Raw genomic sequence first — 26,693 nt, 5'->3', positions numbered from 1 at the left:
TTCCTGGATGGACTTCACTGAGACACTGCAGAGTAGGGAACTCTTATACCTGGAGTGAGAAAAGACCTGTGTTTCCATGGGAAAGGGGGTACTCATTACAGGGCTGTAGCCCCAGGGAGGGCTGCAGCAAGGTCCCAGCAGACCTGGTTCAGAGAGGTGGACAAGTTTGCATACCCTCAAATCACCCTGAGCCTACCCCCACTCACCCTACTGGCCCACCTCTCCAGTGCCCGGGCCTCTCTTCTAACAGAAGGCTGTGTAAGCCTGGGCAACTGGGGGAATTGGGTACACACCCTGGAGTCTGCCGGAGGACCAAGGAGTCCATGACAGGGCAGGGGAGGGTGTGTCCCTGTACCATTGTGCTGGCTCCACAAGGGACACAAGCCTTGGAAGCTGCAATGGTGGGGGCCCCTGGGGAAACAAAGGCCAAACCAGACTGTCCCAGGGCAGGGACACTTCCTCAGGCAGCCAGCAGGAAGGAAGTGAGCACAGCCCAGTGGAAGGGAGTGGGGAAGCACTGCCCTGACCCCCATTGTTTCTAGCATTGGGGTCAGCTGGGGAAGGCCCAACACAGGGAGTTCCCCCACACTAGGACAGTGGTGATGGGTGATGGGATGCCATCTGGCATGGCAGAACCCTGGCCCTGGGGGCAGTAAGGGGGACAAAGTCTGACGTCTTATCAGGAAAGTGGGAAGGTGCCCAAAGAAGGACTACAAAGTCCAGGCTGCACAGGATGATCCTGCTCCAGACAAGTTTAAGCCTCCAAAAGACTGGCAGGCCAACTCCCCAGACCCAGAAGCCTGTGTCCCTGATCTCCCTCCTCCCTAGCTGGAAGTTGGGCTGACGGCCAAGGGCTAAACCTAGCGGAGAACCACTTCTCACGGCCTGAGAAGTGCGGGCCGAATGTCCACAGGGGGCAGCTGCAGGTGAGAACACAGGGTCAGCAGGGAACAGAGAAAGTACTAGGTGGCAGAGTTCTGCGTGCTGGAACAGAAACCCCAAGCCCACTCTCCTGGTGGTATCCACAACTAGTCCTGGGAGGAAGCAGGTAGGTTTGGGCTACAGAGCCTGGTGGTAGGCCAAGGGCATGGTGGCACCCATCTGATTGCTGTCCACCTAGGATGGGTGGACCTAAGATGGCTCATGCTATGACCTCATGTGGGGTCAGCTCACACTCCTGGGGGCAGGACAGCTGTTCTAGAACTACTTGGGGTCACGCTCTCACCTCAGGTCAAGCAGGTAGGGCCAATCCCTAGTGAAGCACCCCAAAGCCTTCCAATTCCAGGGGTCCCTACCTATTAAACATAATAGGTGAAAATGTCCCTCCATTCTGAGGGGGTCTGCAGTGAGGTCTGTGTGAATACACTGCCACCTGCTGGTTACAGCTGGGATGACCACGGGCTGGGCTCAGGCTTACCTTGAGCCTTGATGATAAAGATGGGTCACCAGAGTGGCCCAGGCCTACCCACAGAACCCAGATGGTGGTCTAGACACTGGATGTCACAGCGGATACCACTCGTATGCAGGGTCTACAAATAATTTTATTGAAACTAAACAAATAACACAACAGTCTTCTTCTTAGATTAGGGGCCACCCTTCCCAAGCCATTTCCCACACTCTTAAAACCACAGAGCTTGCACAGTAAGGAATTAAAAAAAAATCATTTCGATGTAGAAATCAGACTCTGCCCCAACATCATGGACTAAACTATTTACAAACTTTCACATTTTAAGTATTCCTTTATGGTTGATCTCTCCTTTCTGTCCTTACCCAGGGGCTCCAATACCTTCCCTTGACTGATCCTGAGGGATGGGTATACTTAGGGAAAGGGGTGATGGGCTCCTTATAGCTATTGGCACCAGCCCTAGGGTGCTGTCCCTCACCAATGGGTGGCGGATGGTCACCCAATGGCAGGGGTTTGTGTGGGGCTGGTTCAAAGGCATGGAAGATTAGACAAAGTAGATGGGTTGGTACAACTCCCCATAGGCACAGGCATCCATAGCCCTTCCTGATCCCATCTTAGGCCCTCTCAACTGGGATGTGTGTGGGGGCAACAAGTAGTTGCAGTGGGGAGGGATCAGCCCAGCCCTGGGTGGAGGGAGTATCCTCCTATACCAGTCCCATCTCCTATTAACAGCTGGCAAACTGTCCATCCGTCTGGGAGTGGGAACAGATGAGCAGGTAGACAGGAAGAATCAGGCTTGCACTGCCCCCAGCCTCTGTCCAACACAGGAGGAATCGAGGTAGCAAACGGCTGAAATGCTCCAACAAGGGGGTAAGGGAAATGAGGGAAGGGAAGTTCCCGCTTGCGTACAGCTCCTGCAGCCCAGGGGCTGGAAGAAGGCAGACCTTGCTTGTAAAGTGCTGTAACCCTTAGCAGGGCTGGGCCCTAGGCAAGCTTGGAAGAAAGCAGGCCAGGCAAGGGTGCAAGAACCAGGCATTCCTGACCAGCATATGCCCTGCCATGCTCCTTGTAGGGATTGCTGGGGAAGGTGGGCTGGTAACTCTGCCATTAGCCCTCACCAGCCGCCAGCCACCTCTTGTCCACATACAAACCAACACCCGACCAACACTGCAGGACTGCCCCGCTCACAGCTGAAGGTTCCAGGCCAATGCAGTTTATTCAGGGTTGTGGCCCCAGCTTAGGTTCCTTAATGGAAGCCACACCTTGAGCCTGGGGGTTTCTTGCTGGGGTAGGGAGTGTTTATGCCTGCCACTCCCCAGGCTCACACCTCATAGAGGATCACAGGAAAATCCACGTGGATGCGGGGAGGATCCAGCTTCACGATGCCCTGCCACGGAAACAGAGGCTAGTGAGGGCCAGCTCCTCCCTCAAGAGCTCCCACCATGACAGCAGACCCCATCTGGGTCTACCTCCACACACTCAGCATAGGCTCAATGACCACTGCCCCAGCCTCTCACCTGAGGAATCAGGTTCTTATGGACCCGCCTCAGCTTGGCCCGCTTCTGCCCATTCTTAGTGACGATTGTCTCCTCGTAGAACTCGTGAGCCAGATCCCCATCCTCATCATAGAACATGGAGCTGTGTAGAGAGAGAGAGGGAACAGGCTGGGCTGGAGCCCCACACCCAGTCATGGCAAATGACCAGACTACAAGGAAGCGTGCCCGCCTCCAAATGGGGAGGAACAACCTTGATGGGAGGAAGAGAGGATAATATGCCTGAAGGGTACGGGGTCTACTAGAAGCGAATGGGGTGGTAGCCAGTGCTACTCTGTCAGGCCTCAGGAAGAGACATCATATCAGAGCACATTGTCAAGGCAGCTAAGGCCAGTTCTCATCACTGGTTTGTTCAGCAAAAGTGGCCATTTCAACATCAGGCCCTTGCTTTCACCCAAGGTGGGCGAAGCATGATGGCCTGGGCATGTGTCTCACTCCAGAAGATACTACTGGCCCTGGGTCAACCTGAGATGGCAGATACCTGAGCTAGGTGGGAACCTAAAGGGAAAAAGTTTGAATCCTCCCCACCCACCCCCAAGTGGCTGGTCTAGCCAAACTACCACTGTTCGGTCTCCCTAGTATCTACAGCCAAATCTCCAGCATCACCTAAGTACCATTTCCCCGGACCCACCAGGGCCAGGCCAATCTAGCGCTCCTGTTTGGACCCATGGAAAAAGAGAGGGAAGGTCAGTGCTCTAGATCTGAAGAACATACCTGAGTGAGGGTCTTTTTCCCAGGCTCCATTCTTAACACTAGGACCCAGTCCTACTTTCCTAGCTACTACCTACCCTCAGAGGTCCAATGCCATCACGGTAGGTAACGGAAACAGCCAAATCAGAGGGTTAGTCTTCCCTCAGAACTGGGGGAGAGGGAGCCTAGGAGCCTTCAACTTGCAGGCTGGGCTGGAAGGGATGAAAAGAAACCCTCAAGTCTCAGGGAGACCCTATCTCAAGTTAACAGTACAGAGGGCCTACCCACGGACAAGCCTCTTCCCCTAGGGAGACCTTCAGAGCAGCCAGGTCGCCAGGAGCCGATTGCCCTGCTTTTCCCATCCCTTGCTCCCACGGGGGTCCAAAACATGGGACTTCTCCTGGTTCCGGCTGGAGCTCCCTGTGACTCGGGGCGCCCCGCCGCCCGCCTGTCTCCCCGGGGCGGAACCCGCGCCCTTACCCGCGGCGCGTGAATACGAAGGGGGGCACGACTCGGCCTCGCGGCCGCACCAAAGCTTGCTCAGCGACTGCTGACTCCGGGCCGCCGCCCCCCGCCCCCGAGGCGAAGGGCCACAGGCCCCGAGCTTTGGAGCCACTGGCGCCCATGTCAGGGCCGCCGGCGCATGGCGAGCCCCGCGGCCGCTTCGCTCTCACAGGGCCGTCGGAGGCACCATACCCTGCCTCAGCCTTCTCCCGCAGGTGCTTCCGCCGCCGCCTTCCGCAGGCTCCGCTGTCTCCACGGAAACCTCACTTCCGCTTCCGCACGCTGCCTTCTCTGATTGGCTGCTTCTCTCGTCGGTCCGCGGGGCGGGACCAATAGCCGCTCTCGGAAGCTAGGCATCCCAGTAGGCACCGCGAGACGTCAGGTCCCAGCAGGCCACGCTCTCTCCAGCAGGGACAGCTCCCACCCAGTAATGTGGTGGCTGGGTCCTCCTGGTTTTTGCTTGTATGGCGGCCCCGACGTTCCCGACCCCAGAGTTCAGGTCCAGCGGGCCTGCCCAACCACCGGCTTCCCCGCAACCAGCGCTTTAGGAGTGTCCCAGGCCAGGCCGCGCATTGCCCATCTGGTCTCATTTTATTCCCACACCATTTCTGTTATCACCACTGTCGCATTTGGAGAAGAAACCATACCTAAAGAAAATTAAATAATTGGCCACATGTATGGCTACGTTCAGGTCTGAAGAACTTCTAATTTAGTGTTCTTTCCAAACCCACTAGAAGGCATGCTCCACGAAGGCAAGAATTAACAGCTGGACCTTCCGTACCGTGAGCAGTGTTTGGTCTACAGCAGTAGCTCAGTAAATACTTAGTGAAAACGCCCCCAGCAGCTGTGTGTGTGTGTGTGTGTGTGTGTGTTGGGAGGCATGTGGATTCCCTAAATTCTAGCTTATATTGTTGCCCCTACCACAACCTGAGCCCCAGGGTGGTGAGTGATGACAGTAAATATTCATACCCCATACCCTTCACAAATTGGTTACATGGTGACTTTGAGAAGGTGCTCTGTGAGCCTGTCCATCACCCTTGGAAGCCACTGGCGTGAGGAGCAACTGCAGTTGAGGGCCCATAATAAAGAGGTCAAAAGCAGAATTCTTCAATCTTTATTCAGCCACTTCTCTCAGGCCCCAGGCCCTGATGATGACTGTTACCCCACCCCCTTCCCCACAGGAGGCATGCAGCTGAGGCCACAAAATATTACATACATTCGCACACATCATCAAAAATAACTGAGGGAAGGACCCTCGCTCTGACTGGCAAACAAGGCACGGACCTGGACCAGTGCCCACACTCACACAGACCCTGGCCTAGGGACATCCTCCTTGGAGGAGGCACTGAGGCACTGTTGCTGCACCATGAGCCAGCATTTCCTGACCCCAGTGTGTGTGAGGAGACAGAGGCCACTGCAGAGGAAAACATAGGCTCTTTCTCGATGCCTGTCTTACCTCGAACACCTGCCCTTGGCTCCAATAGGGCTGTCCTGACACCCCATCCAAAACATACGACTTTTCCCCATAGATGAAGGCCCTCATCCCTGAAAACATGACCTATTCTGTTTGTAGGGTCTCCAAGATTCTAGTATCTGAGACACGAATTAAGGAGACTTCTGTCTGCTCTATCCCTGCTGCAAGCCTGGAGCAGCTTCCCAGGGCAACCCTGGCCCACCATGGCCCACTACACAAAAGGCAGAAGAATGCAGAGCCATGTTCTGCTATACCTGTGGGTGGACACAGGGGGCCAGCTCCTTTGCTGTTCTCTGGGCTCATTCCCCCAGTAAGAGAGGGCCTCCATGCACACTCATTCTTCAGGCCACACGGGCCCTGTCACACTCACACGGCACGCCCTCGGCGCTGCCTACTCTCCTCCTTTCACCCAGGGGTACAAGAGGTCACCCCAGGGGGCAGGCGTGCAGGGCCTCCTGGATCTTCTGACGGCAATAGGAGTACTTTTGTAGGATTTGGCGGAGGTGTTCCTCTTCCTCCCGCTGCAGGATGCGCAAGAAGTTGTGTAGCTCAGGCATGCTAAAGGCATCCCACTGCAGGTGGAGAGGGGGACACAAGATGCAGCAGGCATGGCCAAATCAGCAGGCCCTCCCCAGAGAAGAGCACCAATCACATCACAGAGCTAGGATGGGGCTTTCTAATGTTAGGTTCTTGCCTGAATGGTCTGTGTTAGGGTTCTTGACAATAGTCTGTATAGAAGATGGGCCCCACAAAGCAGGGCAGTCAAAGACACCTCGAAGACAGGCAACCAAATTAGATGTTCCCCCATTCCTACACTCTGACTCTAATACTACTCCACAGACTCAATATTTTGGAGCCAGAAAGCTTCCAGGTAAAAAGTCCTAATGCCTGAACAGGGAGCCTCCATGACATCCTGGGCCCATCTGTGTGGCTTTGATCTCACTTGGGATCACCATACTGCCATGGATTCCTCCATCTCCTGAGGACTTTCCACAACAGAGAAGAGCAGACCACCAAGACAATTCTTCCTGGCCTCTTGGGAGAGGCCTGTGAGTGGCCTGGAAGTCTTCAGTTTAGCTACAAGGCTCACATACTCCTGGAGAGGCTTTGTAGGGCTTTTTCTCCAGCTCTATTCCTCCTTCCAGGTTGCTGCTGCAACCTACTAGCCCTACCCAGTGACAACCAAGAAACTAAAGAGGGCTGTGTACTCACATTTACCTCCCCAGAATCATTCTCTTTGAGGACAAAGCTTAGGGCCTTCTCGCTGGGTCCTGCAAGGAGCCGCAGCCGCAGGGGTTGCTCATCATCTGATAGCTTCCGGAGGTACACTGAGGGCCAGGCAGGGAGAAAAGAGTATTTGATTAGTCAGGCCCAGCCCACTCACACCCTCACACATGATGCAAGAATATATACTCTCATACAGCAGGGTGGAGTGGGAAGCCCACCTTGGCCATGGCGTTCAGCCCGCTCAAAGAGTGCAAACTTGCGGGGGTCATCCACCACTAAGAACTTGCGCAGTAGGGCCTCAATGACCTCGCGTGCCCGTGTGCGTGACAACACATGCAGGTGCTTGACGGCATCTTTGGGCAAGTAGAAGGAGGTGCGGCGCCTCACAGCTGTGCCCCGTCCTGGGCCCCGCTGGGCAGCCTGCAAGGAGGGTGGCTTCTTGCTGGAGGGCACCGAGACAGGGCGCACCAGCTTCAGTTGAACCTTGATGAAGCCTGTGTAGGAGCCATCCTTGTTCTGAAGAGGAGAAATCAAACCATGGCTAGGTTCCAGGTGAGATGGAACAGATATGGACACCACCAGTCCACTTGGGGCTAGGCTGGGTGAGAATAAATCACTGCTTAAGCCCAGCCAAGGATACCTTAGCTGTGACCTTTTGGGAATCAGGCACATAGTCGGGTTCCTGCCTCTCCCCACATACCTTCCCCTGGCTATCAACTCACCAGGCTCATGAAGAGGTTGCTGTTGATCTGGCTATTGTACTCCTTGATCTTCTGCTCAGTCTCAGCCTGAGAAAGGTCAGGTGTCTCCCACTCCACAGGCTCGTCCTGAAAGATGGGCCAGGGTGGACATAGGGCCCTAAAAGAACCCATCCCACTGCAATGCATGTCACAGACACGGAGGAGAATCCAGGTTGGCTGCTTTGAAAAACAGCCTCTGGGGCAGCCTTTGAAAACTGACTACAAAGCTTGAGTCCTGACGAGAAGAACCCATCACTGCTCCTGGTTTTGCACGCTATGGATGGACACAGCAAAGGCAGTCATGTGGCTTCTTTATGCCGCCTACATGGGGCCTCTTCAGCACTGAGTGAGGCCCTGAGGATACCTTAAAACCAAGACAACTGAAGATAAAAGGCCAGGGGCCAGGAAAAGATGTGGGATTTTTGTTGACAGTAAAACCACCTTTCAACTGCACAGCCTGATTCCAGCACCCTAGTTAGGTGGGGTCCTGGAGAAAGGAGACCACTTTGCCCTGGCAAAGGGCCATGACCGCAGGGCAAGAGGTATGGGGACTGGCACATACCAGGAGCCCAGCCAGCTATGAGTACAAGGGTAAGGGCAACTTCTACAATGTCAACACCCCCTGATGGAGGACTTGGGGCCAGCCCTGCAGGTCTCACACACAGTGAGGAAACCTCAGTGTGATTTGATCTTGACCCAACACAGTGATTTGATCTTGACCCAAACTGCACAAAAGGCAGCTTCAGGCCAGGCTCCAATCTGCCTCCTGGTAAAGCCACAAGTGCCAAGCAGGTAGGTTTCTGCACCTCCTTCCTCCTATCTGGAAGTTTAGCCCAGAGATTTTTAGCTCTACCACTCAGCCCTTCCCCCACTCCTCCAGGGGCTGGATTCTTGTCAGAAGGGTGGAGTATGGACCAGGGCAGCCAGAGCTCTGAATTAACTTTTTTCTACCAAACTCCCTGGTTCCATTGCATCAGCCTTACTTCCTGTTGACGTCAGGTCTTGGTTGGAATGGAAGTGTCACAGACACAGCTGAGATCACTGCTGACCAATGCTTTCTCCCAGGGGAGTTTTTACAGCTGGTCTCCTGTAGAATAACCTTGTACCCAGCTCTAAGCTCAGGAGAGGCAGGCTTCTCCCTGACTGCTGCCTTGGAGCCCCTAAGCTTAAACCATCTGATGGGGACAAATAGGGTGGACAGATGAGAGGGTAGGGTGCTCTTCACCTAGAACAGTTTTATAGCACTATGCTCTTTACCTAAAACCTACCAGTAAGTATGTGGCACTGAGGACTGAGGCTGGGGTCTCACAGGAAAAAGGTATAGGGGGAGGGGTGGGAACTGAAGCCTATTTGCTCCCCCAAGTTTCAAAAAATCTCCTGGATGGAGGAAAGCACTACGAAGGGAAAACTGTAGCAGAAATCTTACTGGAGACAAGGAGAAACCCTCTAAGACTGGTAAAGAACAAATGGTGTGGGCTTTGGGAAAAGGAGATCTGGGGGACAAAATGAAGGCTAGAGCCTGGGAATAAAGGGTGGATGTGTTTGTTCAGGCCCGAAGAGAGGGCTTGGGACAGGAAGGAGTGACCCAATAGAAAGGAGTATCTGGATGGGAGGGTGCGAAGGGCAGGAGGAAAGCTGAGCAGACTCCAGTACCAGGGCAAGAAGGAAGAGAATTCTGGGGGGGCACAGAGATGGCACCAACTTATTTCCCTTGCTTGTGACAGTTCTGAGCTCCAGCCTGAGGGTAAGAACACTTGCTCCTTCCTCTTCCCTTCCCGGTTTAGCCAGGAGCCCTGGAATGGGGTGCAGTGACCTATGTTCTAGCCCCTTCTCCTCTCCAAGTGAACCTCCCTTAATATCTCTACTCATAAAACAAGAGACCTGGACTGGATGCACTGCACTGTCCTACCAGGATTCTAGAGGAAGAAAAGTTTCTTTTTCCACTTCCAAAGCTTCTCACTGGAGGATTCTTTTTTTTTTTTTTTTTTTTTTGAGAGAGAGAGAGAGAGAGAGAGAGAGAGAGAGAGTAGGGGACAGGGGCAGAGGGAGAGGAGAGAGAATCTTAAACAGGCTTCATGCTCAACATGGAGCCCCACGTGGAGCTTGATCCCACAACCCTGGAATCATGATCACAACCTAAGCTGAAATCAAGAGCCCAACGCTCAACCAACTGAGCCACCCAGGGGCCCCCGTTGGAGGATTCTAACAGCCATCCCAGAGGTGTGCACAACAGGACCATGGAATTTCCCATCTCCTGCACTACAGTGACCCATCCTCCACTCTGCCTCCATAGTGACTGATGGTTTTTATTTTACATATAATTTGGGACTCCCCAGCCTCCTTTTCAATTGGTGTCTTGTGGTTTTCTCACTATTTCACAATGAAAAATGCCTCAAGCCTGAGTGACAGACAGGATCCACACTCAAACCTTGCACCCAAGCTCTGGGCTGAACTTTTGAGTAAAATTTAATCTAAAGAGTATACAATTTTCATCTAAAAAATCACCCACAAGTCTCTTTTTGTGGCTCATGTAAGGAATTCTGCCCCATTGTTGCTAGGTATTCTGGGCTTTACGGTCCCCATCTCTCTTTCCTGACACTCTGTCCAGGGTGCTCCCCTGAGGTGTACTCGCTCCAGAATAGTTATCTGAGTTTGGCAGTCACACTTATGGCACACAGCACAGAGGTTTCTGACAACGGGAACACCTTGGAGGCCTGGAGAGGAACAGCAGCTCCAGCACATCTTACAGTCCTGGATTAATAACCCCTATCTCTCTTAACTCCTCCTCTGGGCCTTTTACAATCTAGCCTGCCCCACCTCGTGTGGATAAAATGCTCCCGTTTGCTTATAGTCCAGTCCAGAACTAGGCTTCTTTCCCATCCATTCCCAAATGCCTTTCTTCCAGATCCACACCAATTTTAGTATATGTGCTGCTGAAATGAGCACTCCAGCCAGGTCCACTCCAGAATTCTCCGCGTTCCAGCAGCTGGTGACAGGACAGACTGGTAAGAGGTGGGGACTCAGTTGGCTCCGTCCAGGATTGCAAATGGAGAGGCCCGAAACTTCCTTTGCCTCTCTTCCCTAAACACACTTCCCAGTTCCAGGCGAGGACACCTCCCCTTCCACTTCCTCCCATCCCCGCCCCCATCTCCCAGAGAGGAGGTAGGGGCGTCCCAACGCTGCAATCGAGGTTCTAGTCCGGACTGCGCAGTCGGCTTTAGTCATAGGTGGATAATGCCCGCCCCGAGTCTGCCCCAAGCCATGTAGCTGCTTCCCCTGGTTCAACCGGTCTGTGACAGAGACAGGGCCTCGGCACCCGGCATCAAGGCGCTGAGAGCCCCGCACAAAGTTCCGAGGGCTGGCCCCGGGCGCTCTGGAATCCCCGCCCAAAAACTCGAGCCGGCAATTTAGCGAGGAGGGGCAGGGTCCCAGCGATCATCACCAGCCCGCCGCCCGCAACCCCGGCCCCCACCTGGTCCCGACGCGGCCTGCGTGCCAGCGAGGTACGCGCCGTGAAGTACTGCTCAAGCTCCGAGTCCGAGTCCTCCTGGCTGCAGTAGCCACTGCTTGTCGTGCTGCTCCAGGTCATCTCGAAAGAAGGCGTCCCCGCATCCGCCTCGCCCATCGCCGCGCCCGCCAGCCAGCTCCCTGAACCCAGTGCGCTGGTAGCCTCCAACCACCGCCCCAGGTGCGTGTGCGCGTGCGCCGGGATATGGGTTCGCGCCGCGACCGTTAACACTGAAACGTAGACGGCTAGGATCTGGCTCTTGCCTCATTGGGGGAGGAACATCGAAGGGCGGGGTCATACACGCCACGCCTCCAGGAATGACCTCATAGCCCAGGCAGCTCAGCTCAACTCCGCCTCGCAGACCCCACCTCTCTTGGGAAACAAGTCGGCGCCTGTGCGCATGTGCACCAGCGTGGCCTCAAGACCGGATGCGGATGCGCGAAGGTGCGGAAATTGAGTGGGCGCGGAGACCGGGCGGTTCCCGGCAGTTCGCTCGGAGTCAGCTTCCCCGGAACCCCTTCGAGCCCGCGCGCAGAATTAGCACTCTCTACCGCGGGGACACCCGCTGTTAGACCATTCATTGAGCGGTCCTAGGCAACTCCTGTAATTTGGCCCGCTGGTCTTCACGCCTTTCCCGTGAAGCCCCGCCTTTCCCCCCAGCCCCGCGCTCACCACGTTGGTGTCCCGCTCCAGCGCAGGTTCCCAGCCCAGGTCCCGGGGCCCGCAGCAGTCCAGGCTGATGAGCGCGCGGCAACGGTAGTGGCAGGTGAACTTGCAATCTGCAGAGAGGTCTGGCTGTGAGGCGGCGGAGTCCCAGCTCCAGTTCAGAGAAACTTTCCGGGGGACGGAAGAGAAACCCCGGGATGAAAGCCGTTGCCCGCCAGGCTCTACATGACCGGCCTTATCTTAGGTCCCTTTGTCCCCCGCTGCTATATAGATTCCAGTATTGGTCCCCGGGTGTCTGGAAACTGGTGAGAAGGCCTCAGGCGGTTACGGATCCAGGCCTGTTAAACAGTTTTATCTCTAGCACCTAGGGTAGAACTTCCCCCTTCCGCATTGTCAACACCCTACCTCCGCCCATTTACTTGATGGGAAAAAAACCCCAAATCTCTTAACTCTTGTTCCCCTGTCACCTGTCTCTACACCCCTCACACCAAAACTAACATTAGTCTGCATACACTCTAATTCCTCACCTTCACTCTCTCCTGTATCCATTCCAGTGAGGCTTGCCCCTCCCTCCAGGAAACGGCCCTGGTTAGGGTCCTCAGCAACCTGTGCACAGTCGAATGCCAGGTCCCTTCTCCATCCTCACCTTCTCAGCATCATTTGATGCTTGATCCCCTTGGGCTTCCCACTACTCAGGTTTTCCTCCCATTTTTCTGCAGCTCCTGCTCAGCTCCTTTGGTTCTGTCTCAACTCCCAGATCTAATGGGCAGCGTGTCTGAGATTCAGTTCAGTACTGATCACTGTCCTGCTCTGTATACACTCACCTACCCCAGATCCAAGGCTCCCACTGCTGACCTCCCTCCTCAGATCAAACCCGGTGTCAACCCAACATGGCCAAAACAACTCTTCTTCCACTTCCCTCTCTCCCCTCGCCAGAGCTCCTCAACTCAGCAAAAATTGCTACTCTCCCAGTTTGAGGTAAACAAAAATCCCACTTACCCTTGATCCCTCCCTTGTCTTTGCTTCTGACACACACCCAAAATAGTCCTGGATTTTATCTTTGTGACCACTTCATTTCTCCTTGGGAACATTGCAATATCTCAGCCCTTGCTCACACTTGGTATTCTGTCACAACTCTGGTGTTCAGGACAGACTCTTGAACTGAGAGAGTCTCCGTGCCTACAAAGGCTTGGGACACCTTCTCTAAGTCCCTAAATGGTCCAGAGCAGTGATTCTCAACCCAGGCTGCCAACTGGAATGATGTTTTGTTTTGTTTTTAAATTGCTGATACACTCCCCGTGATGGATTCCACAGGTCTGAGGTCCAGGCACAGGGGCTTGGAGGCCTGTAAAATCCCAACCGATTCTAGCTGGTGTATAGCCAGTGGGGCAGCAACCTCTGCTTGCTGGTGATTCCTGGGAGGGCAGAAGGACCGCTGGTGTGTGGTTGTGTTTCATGTTTTAGCACCTGGTTGACTGGGGCTGCAATAGGTATTGCTCAAAATTCCTGCTTGCAGAGGGCCCACCCACGGTACTTTTTCCCTGTCCCCATCCCATAGGTAGGTAAATTCCCCTCATTCCAGAGATTTTCGAGGGGGGCCTAGTGAGTGAATCTTTGGGAAAGCGCAGGCCGAGGAACATGGACTTAGAGAATGGTCAGCACAAACCCTTTCTCAAGAAGAACCAAGTCACTTTACAGAAAAAGAGTTTGAGGGTGTCCGGGTTGCTCAGTCGGTTGAGCTTCCGACTTTGGCTCTGGTCATGATCTCACAGTTTGTGAGTTCCAGCCCAGCGACTGGGTCTCTGGTGTTAGCGCAGAGCCTGCTTCGGAACTCTGTCCCTCCCTCTCTCTGCACCTCCCCCGCTCGCGCTCTCTCTCAAAAATATATTAAAACATTTTTAAAAATTAGATAAAAAGCTTGAGATCGGCACCGCTATTCATAGGCAGCCGCCTCTGCCCAACTGTGCCCCTAATGCAGATGGAATAAGATAAGGATATAACCATCTACCTGCCTGCACTCTTACACGACCGGGCAAAGGTAACCGACCTTGCTCGCCGGAACCAACCCTTCCGACCCCCTCCTTTGCGACTTGATACGCAGCGACGGCGCTGCCCATTGGCCGCCCTTTTCGCTCCTGCCAGCGCGCGGGGCTGCTACTCACGCGCGCACTGCAGGCCCTTGCGCACGACGCCCAAGATGAAGTCGCCGCAGAGGTCGCACCACGTGTGTGTGGCAGGCCCCGCGGGCTGGAAGTGGTGGCCGCGGCCCGCGACCAGCTGCCGTGCCGGATTACGCGCGGTGCCCGGCGCGATGCGCAGCGCGTTGGCACGCTCCAGCCGGGTGCGGCCGGGGCCCGCGCGCCGCGCGGGTTCCAGTTCCCTCAGTTCAATGAGCTCAGGTTTCGTGGACATGGCCGGGTCGCGCCCGGACTCCCGCCGGCTGTCGGCGCGAGCGAGCGCGGGGCGGGCGGGGCCGCGGGGCGGACCCCGATTCGGCGCCGCCCCCGGGATCCCGGCAGGGCGGCGGGAGAGAACCGGGGCGAGCGGTGCAAAGGAAACCTGGGCGCTCCGGCCGTGTCGGCCCACAGGCGGAATGGGGCGGCGAGGGCGCGGGGTTGGGCACGCTCTCGCAGAGTCCCCGCCCTCCTTTTCCTTTTCTCCACGCATCCTGGGAGCAACCTCCCTCCTGCTGACGACGACGACGACGACGACGACGACGACGACGACCACCGCAAAAGGCCACTCAGAGACAGACTGTTTCTAGAGGCCAGCTTTACTGTGCTAGACCAACAGGGTCCCCACATCCGGCCCTTGCCTTTGCCCCCGCCCAGGCCTCCTGCTTGCTGAGGCAGCGCCCTCAGCCTACCCGCTGGGTAGGGCAGGAAGTGGGGAGCGCTTTACTGGGGGAGATGGGGCGGCAGCTGTACCCTTCCCCCGCTGTGCTCACCACCTGGGAAGCTGGGGCTCTGGCAGACGCTAGGCTGAGATCCTGAGGTCCAGGGCACATTCTGAGTGGGTTGTACCGCATGGGTGGGTGGCCCTCAGCGGCTGTAGCCTTCACTTGGCTCTGTCACCTTGGGCTGCCAAGACACAAGCCTTTCCATGCTTCTCCCAGTGCTTGACTTGGCACTCCCTGCAGGCAGGTGGGCCGGTGAGCATGCAGTGCTTGTGGGGGGTATGGAAGTGTGGCTTAGGAGTCCAAGGTCCTATAATACCCTCACCTGCAGCAATACCATTCATTCTGGCATCGCGAGCAGCGTTTGGAGGCCTCTGCACTGCAGTAGGCACAGCGGGGCCGCTCTGGAGCTATTGCCTCTAGCACGTCCAGCCTGTAGGTCTCAGCCCATCTAGGAAAGAGGTCAGGAAAGCCTGGTTGGGCCTGGCCAGTGGGGGCACAAGAGCACCGCTGCCTGTGTCCATGCCTTCTTCGTGTCTCCCACCCCTTCTGCCCACTCAGCAGGCCACACCTTCGTGCCTGCAGCTGCAGGTCTTGCTCTGAGGGGCTGAATACATGCCGCAGCTGGTACTTGGCAATAGCTTGCCACTTGCCTCTGTTCTCTCTCTCTAGCCGCTCCCAGATTTCTGGGATCTGAGGGAGAGAAGTGGAAAGTGTCAGGGAGGAGCTGGCAAAGTGGACAGTGGTCCTGAGCAACTAACTTGCTAGTCCCTACCTGTTCCAACACCAGGTCCTTCTTAGGGGGCTGGGTTTCAGTCAGGGCCAGGTGGGCCAGGAAGCCCTGCAGGCCTGCCAGGTTGGGAAGCTGGTCGACCAGTGTGTCTGTGAGGAAGGCCTGAAGCTGCAAGGGAATCCGGGGGAGGCCAGTGTGAAGTGGTGCTGACCAGAGAGGGCCTAGGCTGTGCTGGGTTGAGGTGCGTGTGGGGACCTTGTGCCACTAGCTGCTTCATCACCTGAGGTCCGAGGTCTGGAAAGAGGACTGGGGCTGATGTAGGTGGACAGTGATAAACAGCAGGGGTGGGATGGGGTGGAATGGGGTGGTACCAATGCAGGAGGAGCTCCCCACCTTGAGTAGCTGTCCCTTGGCAAAGCTGGTGAAGCAGTAGCGGGCCTGGGCTTCGTGGCTCAGTAGCAGGTTGTACAGGGCAATCCACACCTGCCCATCCAACTTGCTCAGCTTTTGCTGCTCTGAGGGGGCCACTGTCTGCCAACGGCCACCCTCAAATTGCTGCAGCTTGCCTGGGGAGAAGAACCAGTGCACTGGGAGCAGGTGTTGCACACTCTGAGTCAGACAGCTGCATGGGCTGGGGTGCTGCCCAAGTGCACGACTTGCCCAGGAGGGGGTGCTGCTTGCTCCAGAGCAGGGGAGTCCTTGGTAGTAGACAAACAGGCCTTGCCTGCTGCGGAGCCCAGGTCAAAGCCCATCTTGGGTGAGGCATCCTGGTATCCTCTATGGGCTAATGGGCAGAGTTTGTCTGCCTGTGTGTGCAATCTGCCCATACCCATAAATCCTGGAGGATGTTCTGGAAGCAGTGAGCTGGGGCTTAGGCAGTTCAGGGAGGGTTTACCTCCTTCCCGCCGGCTCCACGGATTGTGCTCCAGCAGTTCAACCAGGAGGCAGGGCAAGTTGTGGGTACTGAGCATGCGGTTCAAGGTGCTCAAGGAAAGGCTAGGGGTGGTGGTGGAGAGAAGCGAACAGAAGCTAAAGGCCCAGGCTCTCAGCCTTCCACTGAAGGTCCCAGGCCTGGCAGAGCTGCCCACCTGTCCACACAGTCTGTAATGTAGCGCAGCACTGAGAGGGCCTTCGATGCGATCTCAAACTCCATCAGCTCTGCCTGCTTCTGCAGCTCCTGGGGGGCGACATGGTGCTCAAGCTGGGCCACCCCCTGCTGCCCAGGCCTCAAAAGAGCCTGATCTAGCCATTGACACCCCCAGGGAACCTCAGCCTACCTGCATGGGGGTGCTGGACTGGCACTCCTCCTCTTCAGGAGGGCCACCACGGCTACTCCGGGCCACCAGTAGAGTCAGTTTTCGGTGGCAGTAGTCTATCAAGTCTAAGACAGCGTCCTCTGCTGACTCACACACCTCCTGAGAGGCAGGCAGATGGGAAACATTCTGTCTCTGATGCTCTTTCCACATAGACACAACCTCCCTCCCTGTCAGGCCCTTGCTGGGAGCAGTAGCCAGTGGGCAGGGCTGATGCCTCACCTTGTGGAAGAATACTGTCTCCAGAAGGTTGATGATGGAGGCCTCATGGTGCACCTGTCAGAGAAAGAGGACAGAGCCTGGGGATACTGAAGGAAGGATGCTATTACCATCTCTCTTCTCTAGTCCAGGGCCCTCTACAGGCATGGGCAGGATATGACCCAGGAACCCAGCTCACCACCATGTATATGGGAAAAGTGTTCTGGGGCTTGAAGTCCTCCAGTCTGCACAGCACAGGGAACACCTTCTGCTTCCACATCTCCACTGCAATCAGCTCCTCAACTAGCGTCGGGATCTTTGAGGGGGAGGGGAAGGACGGATGAAGTAGGCCTACCTTGGCCTGTTAATGCTCCCATCCCTGGCTCAGCCCAGCCCAACTCTCCTCAAACTCTTCTGGGCTCCTAGATTCTCCTCGTAGGCACCTTCCCAACCTCTCTCCGGCACCTTAGACCTTCATTTCTAGCTGCCCTCAAAATCTCTTTGGGGACATCCTCCATGCTTCTTGTTATTGGCTCTTGCTTTGTCCCTAGGCTGCCTTGCTCCACCCTGCACCTACACCCTTGTCCCCTCTACCTCTATCCAGACCTTCCTTCAGGCTGGCTCTCCTGCTCATGCCCTCTCTCTTCTTGTCTCTGTCCTCTGTCCTTCCAAAGTTCTGGTGTGTCTTGACCTCACTCTTACTCTGGGCCCTGCAGTTTCCTAGTCTTCTACCCTCACCCCCATTGGTGGGGGGTCCACCTTTTCTTCACAGAGGAAGCTTTTTGTCAAGTGATATCTCAGGTCACTTATTCCAGCCACCTCCTGGCTCATGTTCCAGCCAGGTTGATCCCTGATTTCCAACTCCTCTCTCAAGTTAGGAAGGGTGCTTCCTTCCATGCCAAAGCCCCACCCCCTTTTCAGTGAGGGCCCCCTCTGGCCTGACAGACTATTCAAGGATGTCTTTAGAACTTAGGCCCTCCCCCCACAGCCTAGGCTGTTGTATGATCCATGACTATCTTCCAAATCAACCCACACCTCACACTTGGCCTGGTGTGCCAGGGTCTTATCCAAAGGGGTGCAAAGTCAAATGTGCAACACACTCCTCTCTTTTCCCTTGGGGAAGACAAGTGTACCAGCCAGAGGGAAGCACAGGCACCCAGGGTACTCTTGAGCAGGGTACTCTTGAGTAGAGTGGTGGTGTGGAAGGTGGCAGGAAGGCAGGAACCCTGTTTGTGGCCCCAGCATACCTTCCCATGGGTGACCAGCAGCTCCTGGATGGGCTCGCCCTGGCTGGCTGTAGCATCAAGGATGGCCTGCATGTTCAGCTTCTCCAAGTTCTCATGCTGCTGGTTCCATCTGTCCCAGAGAGCAGGGGTGTATGTGCATTTGGGTGCACATATGTGCATTAGGAGTGGAGTGAGGGCCGGGTCCTATTGAAGCCTAACCTGATCCCAAGGGGCCAGAGAGGGCTCAGGACCATACATCCCCTAACTTGAGCTTTGTCTTCTCACCTGGAGGCTCTTCCACACCGGGTACCCTTCCCCCCCCCCCCCCCCCCCCAGTGTCAGGCCTGTAGTCCCCCATTCAAGGATTCTGACCCCAAAACTCCTCCTGACCCTGATCCAGCTGCCTCACCCTTCGGATCCGATCTCGCGCAGCGGGAAGCTGCGCAACCCCCGCACCAGTACGGCAGCCTCCCCCGGCAGTAGCAGCTCCAGGTCGCCCATGTTGTGGCCGGGGACCGAGAGCGGGAAGGCAGGATTCAGCTGACCCTGGGCAGCAGCCGACGCTGAAGTGAGGGTGCTGAAACTCTCGAGGACGACAGAGACTCGCAGGGTCGACGTCTTGGATACAGCCGTTGCGGAGTGGTTGGGGCGCGTGGGTCCGCGCCGCCATGGAAACGGTTAGTCCAGCGCCTGCGCGCGCTGCGCAGGCTCCGGCCCCGCCCCCGCCCACCTCACTTTTCCGGCTGCAGTTAGCCCTCTTTGGACTCCCAGAACTTTCTCCTTCACCGCCTGCGGCTCACGGGTCTGCCCTGAGTACCGGACTCGGGTGGCCTAGGCTTCCTCCTAGGACATCAAATCGACCCGCACGGGGATGGGGTCACCTCGCCCCCACCAGCTCTTCCTGCAGCAGCTCTACCTCGGCTGTACAGCTTCTGCGTGGTTTCCTGCCTCCAGTATGTCTCCTGCCCGACTCCACCTGTTGGCTCTATCCCCTAAAGTACTGCCCAGTGCCCACGTCTCTCCATTCTAGCCTAGCAGACTGCCAGCACATGTCATGAAGTAACTGCTGTAGTCTTTTTCTAGGTGACTCTGTGGACGCTTCTAGTCCTCGAAATAATGTCCAAAGCAGCTTATCAGCAATTCTGCAGTATTAAGGTCTTGCCCCTTCCTTACCTCACTACTTCATCTGTTGTCCCTCTCCCCATTGCTTCCCATGTTTCAGCCCCAGGGGGCCTCTCTTGGGTTCCTTACACATTTTTTTTTTTAATGTTTATTTATTTTTGAGGGGGGGAGAAGCAGAGAGAGAGGGATACAGAGGATCTGAAGTAGGCTCCTGCTGACAGCAGAAAGCGTGATGCAGGGCTCCAACCCACCAACCGTGAGATCATGACCTGAACTGAAGTTGAAAGCTTAACCGGCTGAGCCACCACCACCTGAGCCACCCAGATGCCCCAGGTTCCTCATACATCCTAAAGTTGCTTTTACTTTGCACCTGTTCCCTCTGCCTGGAATACTCTTCCTCCTTCAGGCCTCAGTTCAAGTCACCTCAGCGAGGCCTTCCTTGCCCATTTAATCCAGGACAGCCCCAGCTCCCACCCCAAGTCATTCTTCATCACAGCTTCCTGATTGTTTCTTTCTGGCTGTTATTTCAGTTTATAATTACCCAGCACATTTACTTGTCCATAGCCAGTCTTGCCCACCAGATGGCGCACCAGGGTGCCAGGACCTCAGCTATTTCACTGCCAGTTCTCCAATGGCTGGTTTAGAGGCGGTACTCAATAAAGACAGGTTGAAATGGGTGATTTTATTCACAGAAGTGAGGGTCAACCTTGAGACAATATGGACTAGTCTACTGGTCTAGCCCCCATGTACCAGGCAAGGCTTAGCAGTACAGAGTAGCCACAGCCATGTGCCTAGACCAGGCCACCCCAGTCTCACTTCCAGCAGATGATGATGTTGGGGTCATTTTCCAGCCGTTCATCAAGCTCGTGGTAGCTCATGCCTATTTGGGACAGTGCAGGTGAGGTGAGTAACCATGACTTGACCACCCTGCCCTGCCCCAACCTTAGCTGAGCTGCCTGCCCCCACCTGTTTTGCAACAGATTTCATCGTAGCTGTGGCAGCCTGTGTAAAGCCGGGCAGGATGGCTCCGCTCCTCCCGAGACACCCGCACAGGATACTTCTGTAGTCGTCGGATGAGGTTCTTCATAAGCCCGAACTGGATAAGCTTCCTGGGGTGGGGTTGAGGGAGAGGGGGATGATGCCCTGGCCAGGACTTCCTCCAGCCAGGCCAACTCTTTCCTGCAGTCTCCCTTCCCATTTCGTCTCAGTGACCAGACTGGCCTCCAAACACATCATCTCCAGAAAGCCTGCCTGGACTAGCAGTGCCACATGATTCTGCTCACTGGGAATCTCCTGATTCCTCTCTAACCCGGGGCTCCAGAGAGATATAGAGTATCTGCCTTCAGGCAAACCCCTCATGCCCCTGGGAATCCCCTTCTGACCGTTCATCAACGCGCTGCAGCTGCTGGGGGTGGCGGCCAATGAGGTCTCTCACAGTAGTGCCAGGGCTCAGACTGCAGTACAGCTGGAACACATCCCGGAGACTGGCCCTCTTGTGCCCTGTGGGCACCAGGGGTCAGATCTGCTTGTAGCTCTGCCCTCCCCAAGATGGCCTCCCCGAGAGCCCGCCACTACCTTGCTTAGTCACATAGGATAAACACGCTTCCTGCAGGGACTTGTCATCTACCAGGTCCTGGACCTTGGGTGTCGGGCAGTACACATTGGAATACTGGAAGGTAGCAGGAGGCACAGGGGGCTCAGTGAGGGGCTTGGAACTCTGACACAGCCCCAGTCTGGCCAAGCCACATGATCCACTCTCTGCTTAACCAGACCCCAGACTCACCTACCTGAAGGATGGACACCAGTGTCACAACGCCATAATACCTGGGGGAGATAGTTGTGCTCAGCTTCTGAGGGCCATGCCTTCCCAGCCCCCACACTCAGGGTCCCAGGGCTCTTTCCTGGCTAGCAACCCTGTCCTGAGTGTGACTGTTGCTGCACTTACAGCAAGTTCTGGATGGCAATGCGCACCAGGTTTAACTCCACATCTGCCTCTGCTGAGATCTTCTGGACATGGCGGAAGCCGTCAATGTAGGGCAGGATCTGGGCAGGGCAGGGCAGGGCAGGGTCAGCAGGGATGGGGTGAGGCCAGGGCTGTGGCCAGCTCTACGTGATGATACCCAGGGAGGGCTAGCACACCTGTTGTGTGGTGAGGTCCCACTGTGAGTTGAAGAAATCCTCCTTGTCTTTGGTAAAGACAGGCACATCATACTCCTGGGCCACAGGAGGGTCAGGTCGCTGCTCAATCACCTTCAAGTGGATGGTGTTGGACTCATCTGCAGGGGACCCACCCATATCTTCAGTGTCATCTCCTTTAAGAGGCCCTCAATTACCCTCCGGTCCTCCCAGAAGCCCTTGATGGAGATGGGTAGCTCTGGGTAGGGCCAGTCTCCCCCTTCCCCTCTACTTTAAACTCTATGCCTAATGTGGGGCCTGAACTTACGACCCTCAGATCAAGACTCACATGCTCTACTGACTGAGGCAGGCAGGCGCCCCAAATCTTCCCCTTTCATGGAAGAAGAGATAGGTCCAGAGAGGGAAAGGAATATGCCCAAGGAACATGAAGCATGGCCTCCAAATCCTAAATCCTAACATGCACTGGACCTTGGACATCATCAAGCCAGCTCATGGCTATTTATTGGCCACCAATTTGTTCATTAGTCTTGTCCATGGCTGGGCTTGCCTTCCCCTGCTATGTTCCTATTCTTCCTCTACCCCTTTGCTGTCCTTGCAAAGGCTGGGCCATACCGATGGGCAGAGTGCACCGGCCTGAGGCATTTAGCTCCTCCAGCAAGATGGTCATGATGGGCACCAACTTCTGCTTGCTCTCCTCTGTTGACACGAAGCTGCTCTCTAGCTGAATGGAGCATGGACAACATGGTGGGCACACCCTGGGACCCCTGGCCAGCATCCTGCCCTGGCAGATTCCTAGGTCTGGAGGGCTTTGGAAACATTTGTCTGCCTGCCCATCCACTCAAGCCCATTGTGTTGCAGACCTCCAGTGTGGTCAGGTAGCCAGCCAGCTTTTTGACGATGGGCTCAAGGGCACAGGTCTTAGCCTGAGCATCACACACGAAGCCTAGGTTGAAGAGCAGGGCATTGCGGCTGTACTTCTTGTGCTCGATGCATACAGGGCAGCCGATCAGTTTCTTCTCCATGGCTGTGCTGGATGGGGGGAACAGGTGGGAACAGAGTCAGGTTCTTTCTGCTCCCAAACTTGTCCTCTCCTCCTGGGACATCCCCCGCCTTCCCCACTAGGGCCTCACACAGTGATAAGCTTGTTCTGCAGCTCTGGCTTGGTGATGATGTACACTTGGACTGTGTCAAACAGCTCCCGGGAGATGAAGTCTTCAGGGACCTGGGAGGCGGAGTGGCAAGAGGCCCCTTAGTGGACCTTGGGACTAGGTATAATACCTTGGGGGACCCCCAAGGACTAAGCCCTCTTGTCCAGCGTTTCACCTCTCTCCCATCCACCCAGGCCTACTACTCCTTTGTGTTCCCAAACACACTCCAGGTTCTCACCTGCCTCCCGTCTTTTGCATATGCTGTTTCCCCTACCTGGCACACACTCGCCTCCATCTAAATTCCTAAGCATCCAGGGATACTGTAGGACCGCGCATCCCTACCTCTCTTGGGAACTGATACCTCCTCTGGGTCCCCACAGCCCGATTTCTCACAGTCACTGTCTATGGGATGTTTGCTCCCCAACACTGGGAGCCTGGGGCCTGGGTCTGAGTATTCTCTCGGTTAATGATTCTCCATGAATGAAGGAGTGGTGTGACTGTGTGCAGCACGGGGCACGGGAATCCTCTGCTTCCAGGCAGCCTGCTTGAGCTCGCGAGAGCGTCCCTCTCCCCGTCCCCCTCTGCCCCCAGCCCCGCGAGCCCGGATGGCACCTGATAGGTGATCTTGGGTCCCAGCGTGGGGTGGAACTCGCTGAAGAATATGCATTCGATACGGCAGCCGCTGCCCATGGCGCCAGCAGAGCCCAGGTCTGTAGTTTCTGACGGCTGGACCCCCTGCGAACACCCGTCGGAAACAGCCCGAAGGCCTGGATGGTGGATCAAGCGCGCTTGCGCACTCACACCCGTCACGCTGTCTGCCCAACGGCGCCTGCGCAGCATGACTGAGAGGTGTGGCGCGGGGGTGGGGAAGCTTGTCCCAGGAAGTCCCGGGTAGGTAGACGTCGCACCCGGAAGTAAAGCGGCTCCGCGACGGAGCTGCAGTGCGCGCGACAGGGGCCTGAGTATCCCGCTTTCTTGGGAAGAAACCACCAAGTCGGGTCAGTGCTGCAGGTGAGGCAGGCGAGTCCCTAGCATGTAGGGTCAGCATGCCAGCGGCACGTGGGGAGACTGTGCGCGAAGGGATTCAGGCTGTAAAGTCGGGAGCAGATGGGAACTACAATACCCGTAGCGCTTCACGCGCTTCCTGCTGGCGCTCCCGTCCGGCGATGGCGTGATGCACGCTGGGATTTGTAGTCTATTACTCGGCCTTGCGCATCCTACCTGGAAGGTGGGCCAGTGATCAGTGCCAGTTCAGATACTGGGTACACGCTGACAGGCTGCCAGCCCTCGCCTACTTCTTGGAAGAGAGTGGCATTCCTGCCCTGCAACCCTTGCTCCAGTGTGAGGAGTGGACAGCAGGCACTTGAGACCCTTGCTCATTCTACTATGCTTTCAGGCTCCAGCCACTGGCCTGGTTGACCATGGCCCTTTCTGTGGAGACCGAGTCGCACATCTACCGAGCTCTGCGCACTGCCTCTGGGGCTGCTGCCCACCTTGTGGCCCTGGGCTTTACGATCTTTGTGGCTGTGCTTGCCAGGCCTGGCTCCAGTAAGTAGAATTCATAGTTGACTTCTGGGAAGGAAAGTGCCCCTTCTCCTGGGGAGCAGGAGCAATAGGAAGCCTTGGGCCTGACTCCTGGGAAAGGCTTGGTTGGCTGGGGGACATCGTATGCTGGAGGAATAAGTGGGGAGGAAGTGAGTGTGGGGGCTCTGTCAGTTTGGCCAGAGTACCTGGCTCTTCTTTCCTTGTCTTGGTGCTCCACTTGGCTGCCTTGTGTGAAGTGCTAGGAGAAGGAGGGAGGCCTGCCAGAGGAGTGGCAAAGCATGCCCTCTGCTCCACGGAGGGACCAGGGAGCAAGGATAGGTGTGGGATCAGCTTGTTGCAGTAACAGGGGCCTTAGTATTTTGGCAGCATTTCCTTGGGCGATGCGCTGCCCATTTTCCTCAGACTGTAGGGATCGGTGTGGCTGGGTTCTTCTTGCCTCAGCCTCACAAAGCCTCCTCTTCATTCCAGGTCTGTTCTCCTGGCACCCCATGCTTATGTCTCTGGCTGTAAGTAGTGGCCCTGGCCAGCTCTTAGGGGCGGGAGGGAGCATAGTTCCGGGTGGTAGCCCGGGTAGCCTCTGAATCCTTATGGATGCTTAATATCTCTTTGGAGGGGTGGAATGTGGAACTGGAGGAGTCGCATGCTCCAACACCTGCCTGTAGTATATAAACCAGACTTGAACCAGAATGTTCAAAACCCAGGGCAAATTTGCCTAAGCACAAAATGAGGCTTTATCCACCTCCAGGCAAGAAGCCTGGAAAATGATTTTTGAGTGTACCTGTGTCTCTTTTTACCTTAATTTATGGTGATGCATCTAATTTTCCCTGAAATAGTGCACCCATGTGGCCAGCTCTTGCCAAGTAACTGTATCCAGCCCTGTGTTAGGGAAACAAAGCTTGTGAATCATTTATAACTGCCACATCTCAAACCTTGTGTTTGCTGGGTAATGTAGCAGACATGACATTTCAAAATAGCACCTAGGAAGAAATGTGAAGAGGTATATACCTCTTGCCAGTTACTAAGGGCAGATGTCCTGTCCCTGATAGAGCTCCCCACTCTTGCCCCTCCAAATGGATACTCTTGTCATTGGGTAGAGAATGGAGAGGGGGAATCTGCCCACAGTGACTGGCAGCTTAGAAAGTTATCTGAAGCTTTTTTTCCTGACTTAGTTTCCCATCCCTGTTTCCCCAGTTCTCTTTCCTGATGACCGAGGCACTGCTGGTGTTCTCTCCTGAGAGTTCGCTGCTGCGCTCCCTCTCACGGAAGGGCCGAGCACGCTGCCACTGGGTACTGCAGCTGCTGGCCCTGCTGTGTGCACTGCTGGGCCTAAGTCTTGTCATCCTCCATAAGGAACAGCTTGGCAAAGCCCACCTGGCCACGTGGCATGGGCGGGCAGGGATGATAGCTGTGCTGTGGGCCGGGTTGCAGTGCTCAGGTGGGGTGGGGCTGCTCTACCCTAAACTGCTGCCCCGCTGGCCCCTGGCTAAGCTCAAGCTATACCATGCCACTTCTGGGCTAGTGGGCTACCTTCTGGGTAGTGCCAGCCTCTTGTTGGGCATGTGCTCCCTCTGGTTCACCGCCACAGTCACTGGTGGGGTCTGGTACCTTGCTGTGCTATGCCCTGTCATTACCAGTTTGGTCATCATGAGTCAGGTGAGCAACGCCTACCTGTACCGCAAAAGGATCCAGCCATGAGCTCTTCCCAGCCTAGAAGCCTGGATTTGCCCCTCAGTGTAGTAGTGGGGGCTGGGGCCTCCTGGATTTTCTCAGCTAAGTCATGAGGACATCTCAGGCACTGGGGAAATCTAAAGTAGGAGTCTTGTGTGTGACATTTTTTGCTTGCTCCTCATGGTGGAGTGCTTCCCCTTTTCTTCTGTACTGTCCCAGAGGAGCTTATGGATGATGTCTGGATGAAGCTGGGGTTGCAAACCTACTTCCCCAGCAACTCAACTCATACTTGTACTGGTATGTCTGGAAATTACAGGAGAGAAAAAAGCAAAATAAAGAAGAATGACTGAAAAGACCGGATGGGAGGAATAGCTTAGAACTGGGGGTAGTTCTCACTAATGCTGTCAGAGTGAAGAAACAGGCAGCTAGGCAAGATGGGGACCCCTGTCCCTGTCTGCTCACTGAGGGGCTGAAGCTCTCCCAGCACATGAGCTCTGAGATCTGGCTGCTGAGCCTCCTGTGCCCTCCTGTGCCACCCAGGGCCCTAGATGGGTGGCCCTAGATGGTACAGCTATGTGTCCTTTCACTCTCCCACCTGCATACTGTGCTGGCATCGCCAAACTGGTGGTTAGATGTGGACAGTGACACAGTGGGAGCTGGGGATGGGCTGTTTCCATAGGTGTCAAGCACTGACCACTGTCTTGAGAGTGAGCAATCGATAAGAACACTCTTTATGGTAGAGAGGCCCTCAACCATCCGATCTTCTGGGCAGAGCCTCCCTGACTGGGAATCAGAGAGAGAGAGAAAATGAGTAAGTATTGGAAGTGACAGCTCTGGGAAGGGTGTTTAACAGTGGGGGTAGGGGGAGTGGGGGCAATAGGCTTCTTATTCAGCTGGAGCTGGCAGGGAGACCAAGCCCTTGAACCTAGAGTAAAGTCCCT

At 55.6% G+C, this 26,693-nt stretch overlaps 5 protein-coding genes across 14 annotated transcripts; 1 reads left to right on the top strand and 4 right to left on the bottom strand.

Annotated features, from left to right (window-relative positions):
• Nucleotides 1-1,521: 1,521 nt before the first annotated feature.
• Nucleotides 1,522-4,406, bottom strand: TUSC2 (tumor suppressor 2, mitochondrial calcium regulator). Its single transcript, XM_025916131.2, has 3 exons — nucleotides 4,129-4,406; nucleotides 2,923-3,043; nucleotides 1,522-2,792 (listed from the first exon to the last, which is right to left on the bottom strand). The coding sequence occupies exons 1-3, from the start codon at nucleotides 4,272-4,274 to the stop codon at nucleotides 2,727-2,729; spliced, it is 333 nt and encodes a 110-aa protein (XP_025771916.1). The 5' UTR covers nucleotides 4,275-4,406; the 3' UTR covers nucleotides 1,522-2,726.
• Nucleotides 4,407-5,250: 844 nt separating this feature from the next.
• On the bottom strand, nucleotides 5,251-14,480 carry RASSF1 (Ras association domain family member 1). 4 transcript variants are annotated; one of them, XM_086698132.1, is made up of 7 exons: nucleotides 13,930-14,022; nucleotides 11,774-11,880; nucleotides 11,066-11,331; nucleotides 7,576-7,680; nucleotides 7,072-7,369; nucleotides 6,839-6,954; nucleotides 5,251-6,198 (listed from the first exon to the last, which is right to left on the bottom strand). In XM_086698132.1, exons 3-7 carry the CDS (start codon nucleotides 11,216-11,218, stop codon nucleotides 6,052-6,054), a joined length of 819 nt encoding a protein of 272 aa, XP_086554258.1. In that variant the 5' UTR covers nucleotides 11,219-11,331; nucleotides 11,774-11,880; nucleotides 13,930-14,022; the 3' UTR covers nucleotides 5,251-6,051. The 4 variants fall into 4 exon arrangements, with proteins under 4 accessions (XP_086554258.1, XP_025771847.2, XP_086554256.1 ...); XM_025916062.2 differs by lacking the exon at nucleotides 11,066-11,331 and having other exon boundaries at nucleotides 13,930-14,480; XM_086698130.1 differs by lacking the exon at nucleotides 11,066-11,331 and having other exon boundaries at nucleotides 6,845-6,954; nucleotides 13,930-14,480.
• Nucleotides 14,481-14,522: 42 nt separating this feature from the next.
• Nucleotides 14,523-19,771, bottom strand: ZMYND10 (zinc finger MYND-type containing 10). 4 transcript variants are annotated; one of them, XM_086698125.1, is made up of 12 exons: nucleotides 18,543-19,771; nucleotides 18,155-18,263; nucleotides 17,107-17,223; nucleotides 16,932-16,985; nucleotides 16,674-16,811; nucleotides 16,485-16,597; nucleotides 16,292-16,392; nucleotides 15,790-15,962; nucleotides 15,439-15,564; nucleotides 15,235-15,356; nucleotides 14,989-15,114; nucleotides 14,523-14,900 (listed from the first exon to the last, which is right to left on the bottom strand). In XM_086698125.1, exons 1-12 carry the CDS (start codon nucleotides 18,632-18,634, stop codon nucleotides 14,825-14,827), a joined length of 1,347 nt encoding a protein of 448 aa, XP_086554251.1. In that variant the 5' UTR covers nucleotides 18,635-19,771; the 3' UTR covers nucleotides 14,523-14,824. The 4 variants fall into 4 exon arrangements, with proteins under 4 accessions (XP_086554251.1, XP_086554252.1, XP_086554253.1 ...); XM_086698126.1 differs by having other exon boundaries at nucleotides 16,485-16,573; XM_086698127.1 differs by lacking the exon at nucleotides 15,439-15,564.
• Nucleotides 19,772-19,917: 146 nt separating this feature from the next.
• On the bottom strand, nucleotides 19,918-23,285 carry NPRL2 (NPR2 like, GATOR1 complex subunit). 2 transcript variants are annotated; one of them, XM_025916135.2, is made up of 11 exons: nucleotides 23,152-23,283; nucleotides 22,522-22,613; nucleotides 22,252-22,420; nucleotides 22,004-22,112; nucleotides 21,395-21,531; nucleotides 21,201-21,298; nucleotides 21,043-21,079; nucleotides 20,831-20,924; nucleotides 20,638-20,755; nucleotides 20,222-20,364; nucleotides 19,918-20,135 (listed from the first exon to the last, which is right to left on the bottom strand). In XM_025916135.2, exons 1-11 carry the CDS (start codon nucleotides 23,227-23,229, stop codon nucleotides 20,068-20,070), a joined length of 1,143 nt encoding a protein of 380 aa, XP_025771920.1. In that variant the 5' UTR covers nucleotides 23,230-23,283; the 3' UTR covers nucleotides 19,918-20,067. The 2 variants fall into 2 exon arrangements, with proteins under 2 accessions (XP_025771920.1, XP_086554255.1); XM_086698129.1 differs by lacking the exon at nucleotides 22,522-22,613 and having other exon boundaries at nucleotides 23,152-23,285.
• On the top strand, nucleotides 23,201-26,108 carry CYB561D2 (cytochrome b561 family member D2). 3 transcript variants are annotated; one of them, XM_086698133.1, is made up of 4 exons: nucleotides 23,201-23,388; nucleotides 23,936-24,087; nucleotides 24,553-24,590; nucleotides 25,276-26,108. In XM_086698133.1, exons 1-4 carry the CDS (start codon nucleotides 23,201-23,203, stop codon nucleotides 25,777-25,779), a joined length of 882 nt encoding a protein of 293 aa, XP_086554259.1. In that variant the 3' UTR covers nucleotides 25,780-26,108. The 3 variants fall into 3 exon arrangements, with proteins under 3 accessions (XP_086554259.1, XP_025772095.1, XP_086554260.1); XM_025916310.2 differs by lacking the exon at nucleotides 23,201-23,388 and adding an exon at nucleotides 23,402-23,550; XM_086698134.1 differs by lacking the exon at nucleotides 23,201-23,388 and adding an exon at nucleotides 23,414-23,537.
• Nucleotides 26,109-26,693: the final 585 nt, after the last annotated feature.

This window comes from Puma concolor, chromosome A2 (genome assembly GCF_028749965.1).
Source record: "Puma concolor isolate L17-30 chromosome A2, mPumCon1.1.hap2, whole genome shotgun sequence".
NCBI lineage: Eukaryota > Metazoa > Chordata > Mammalia > Carnivora > Felidae > Puma > Puma concolor.
This window is presented reverse-complemented; position numbering and strand designations above follow the sequence as displayed.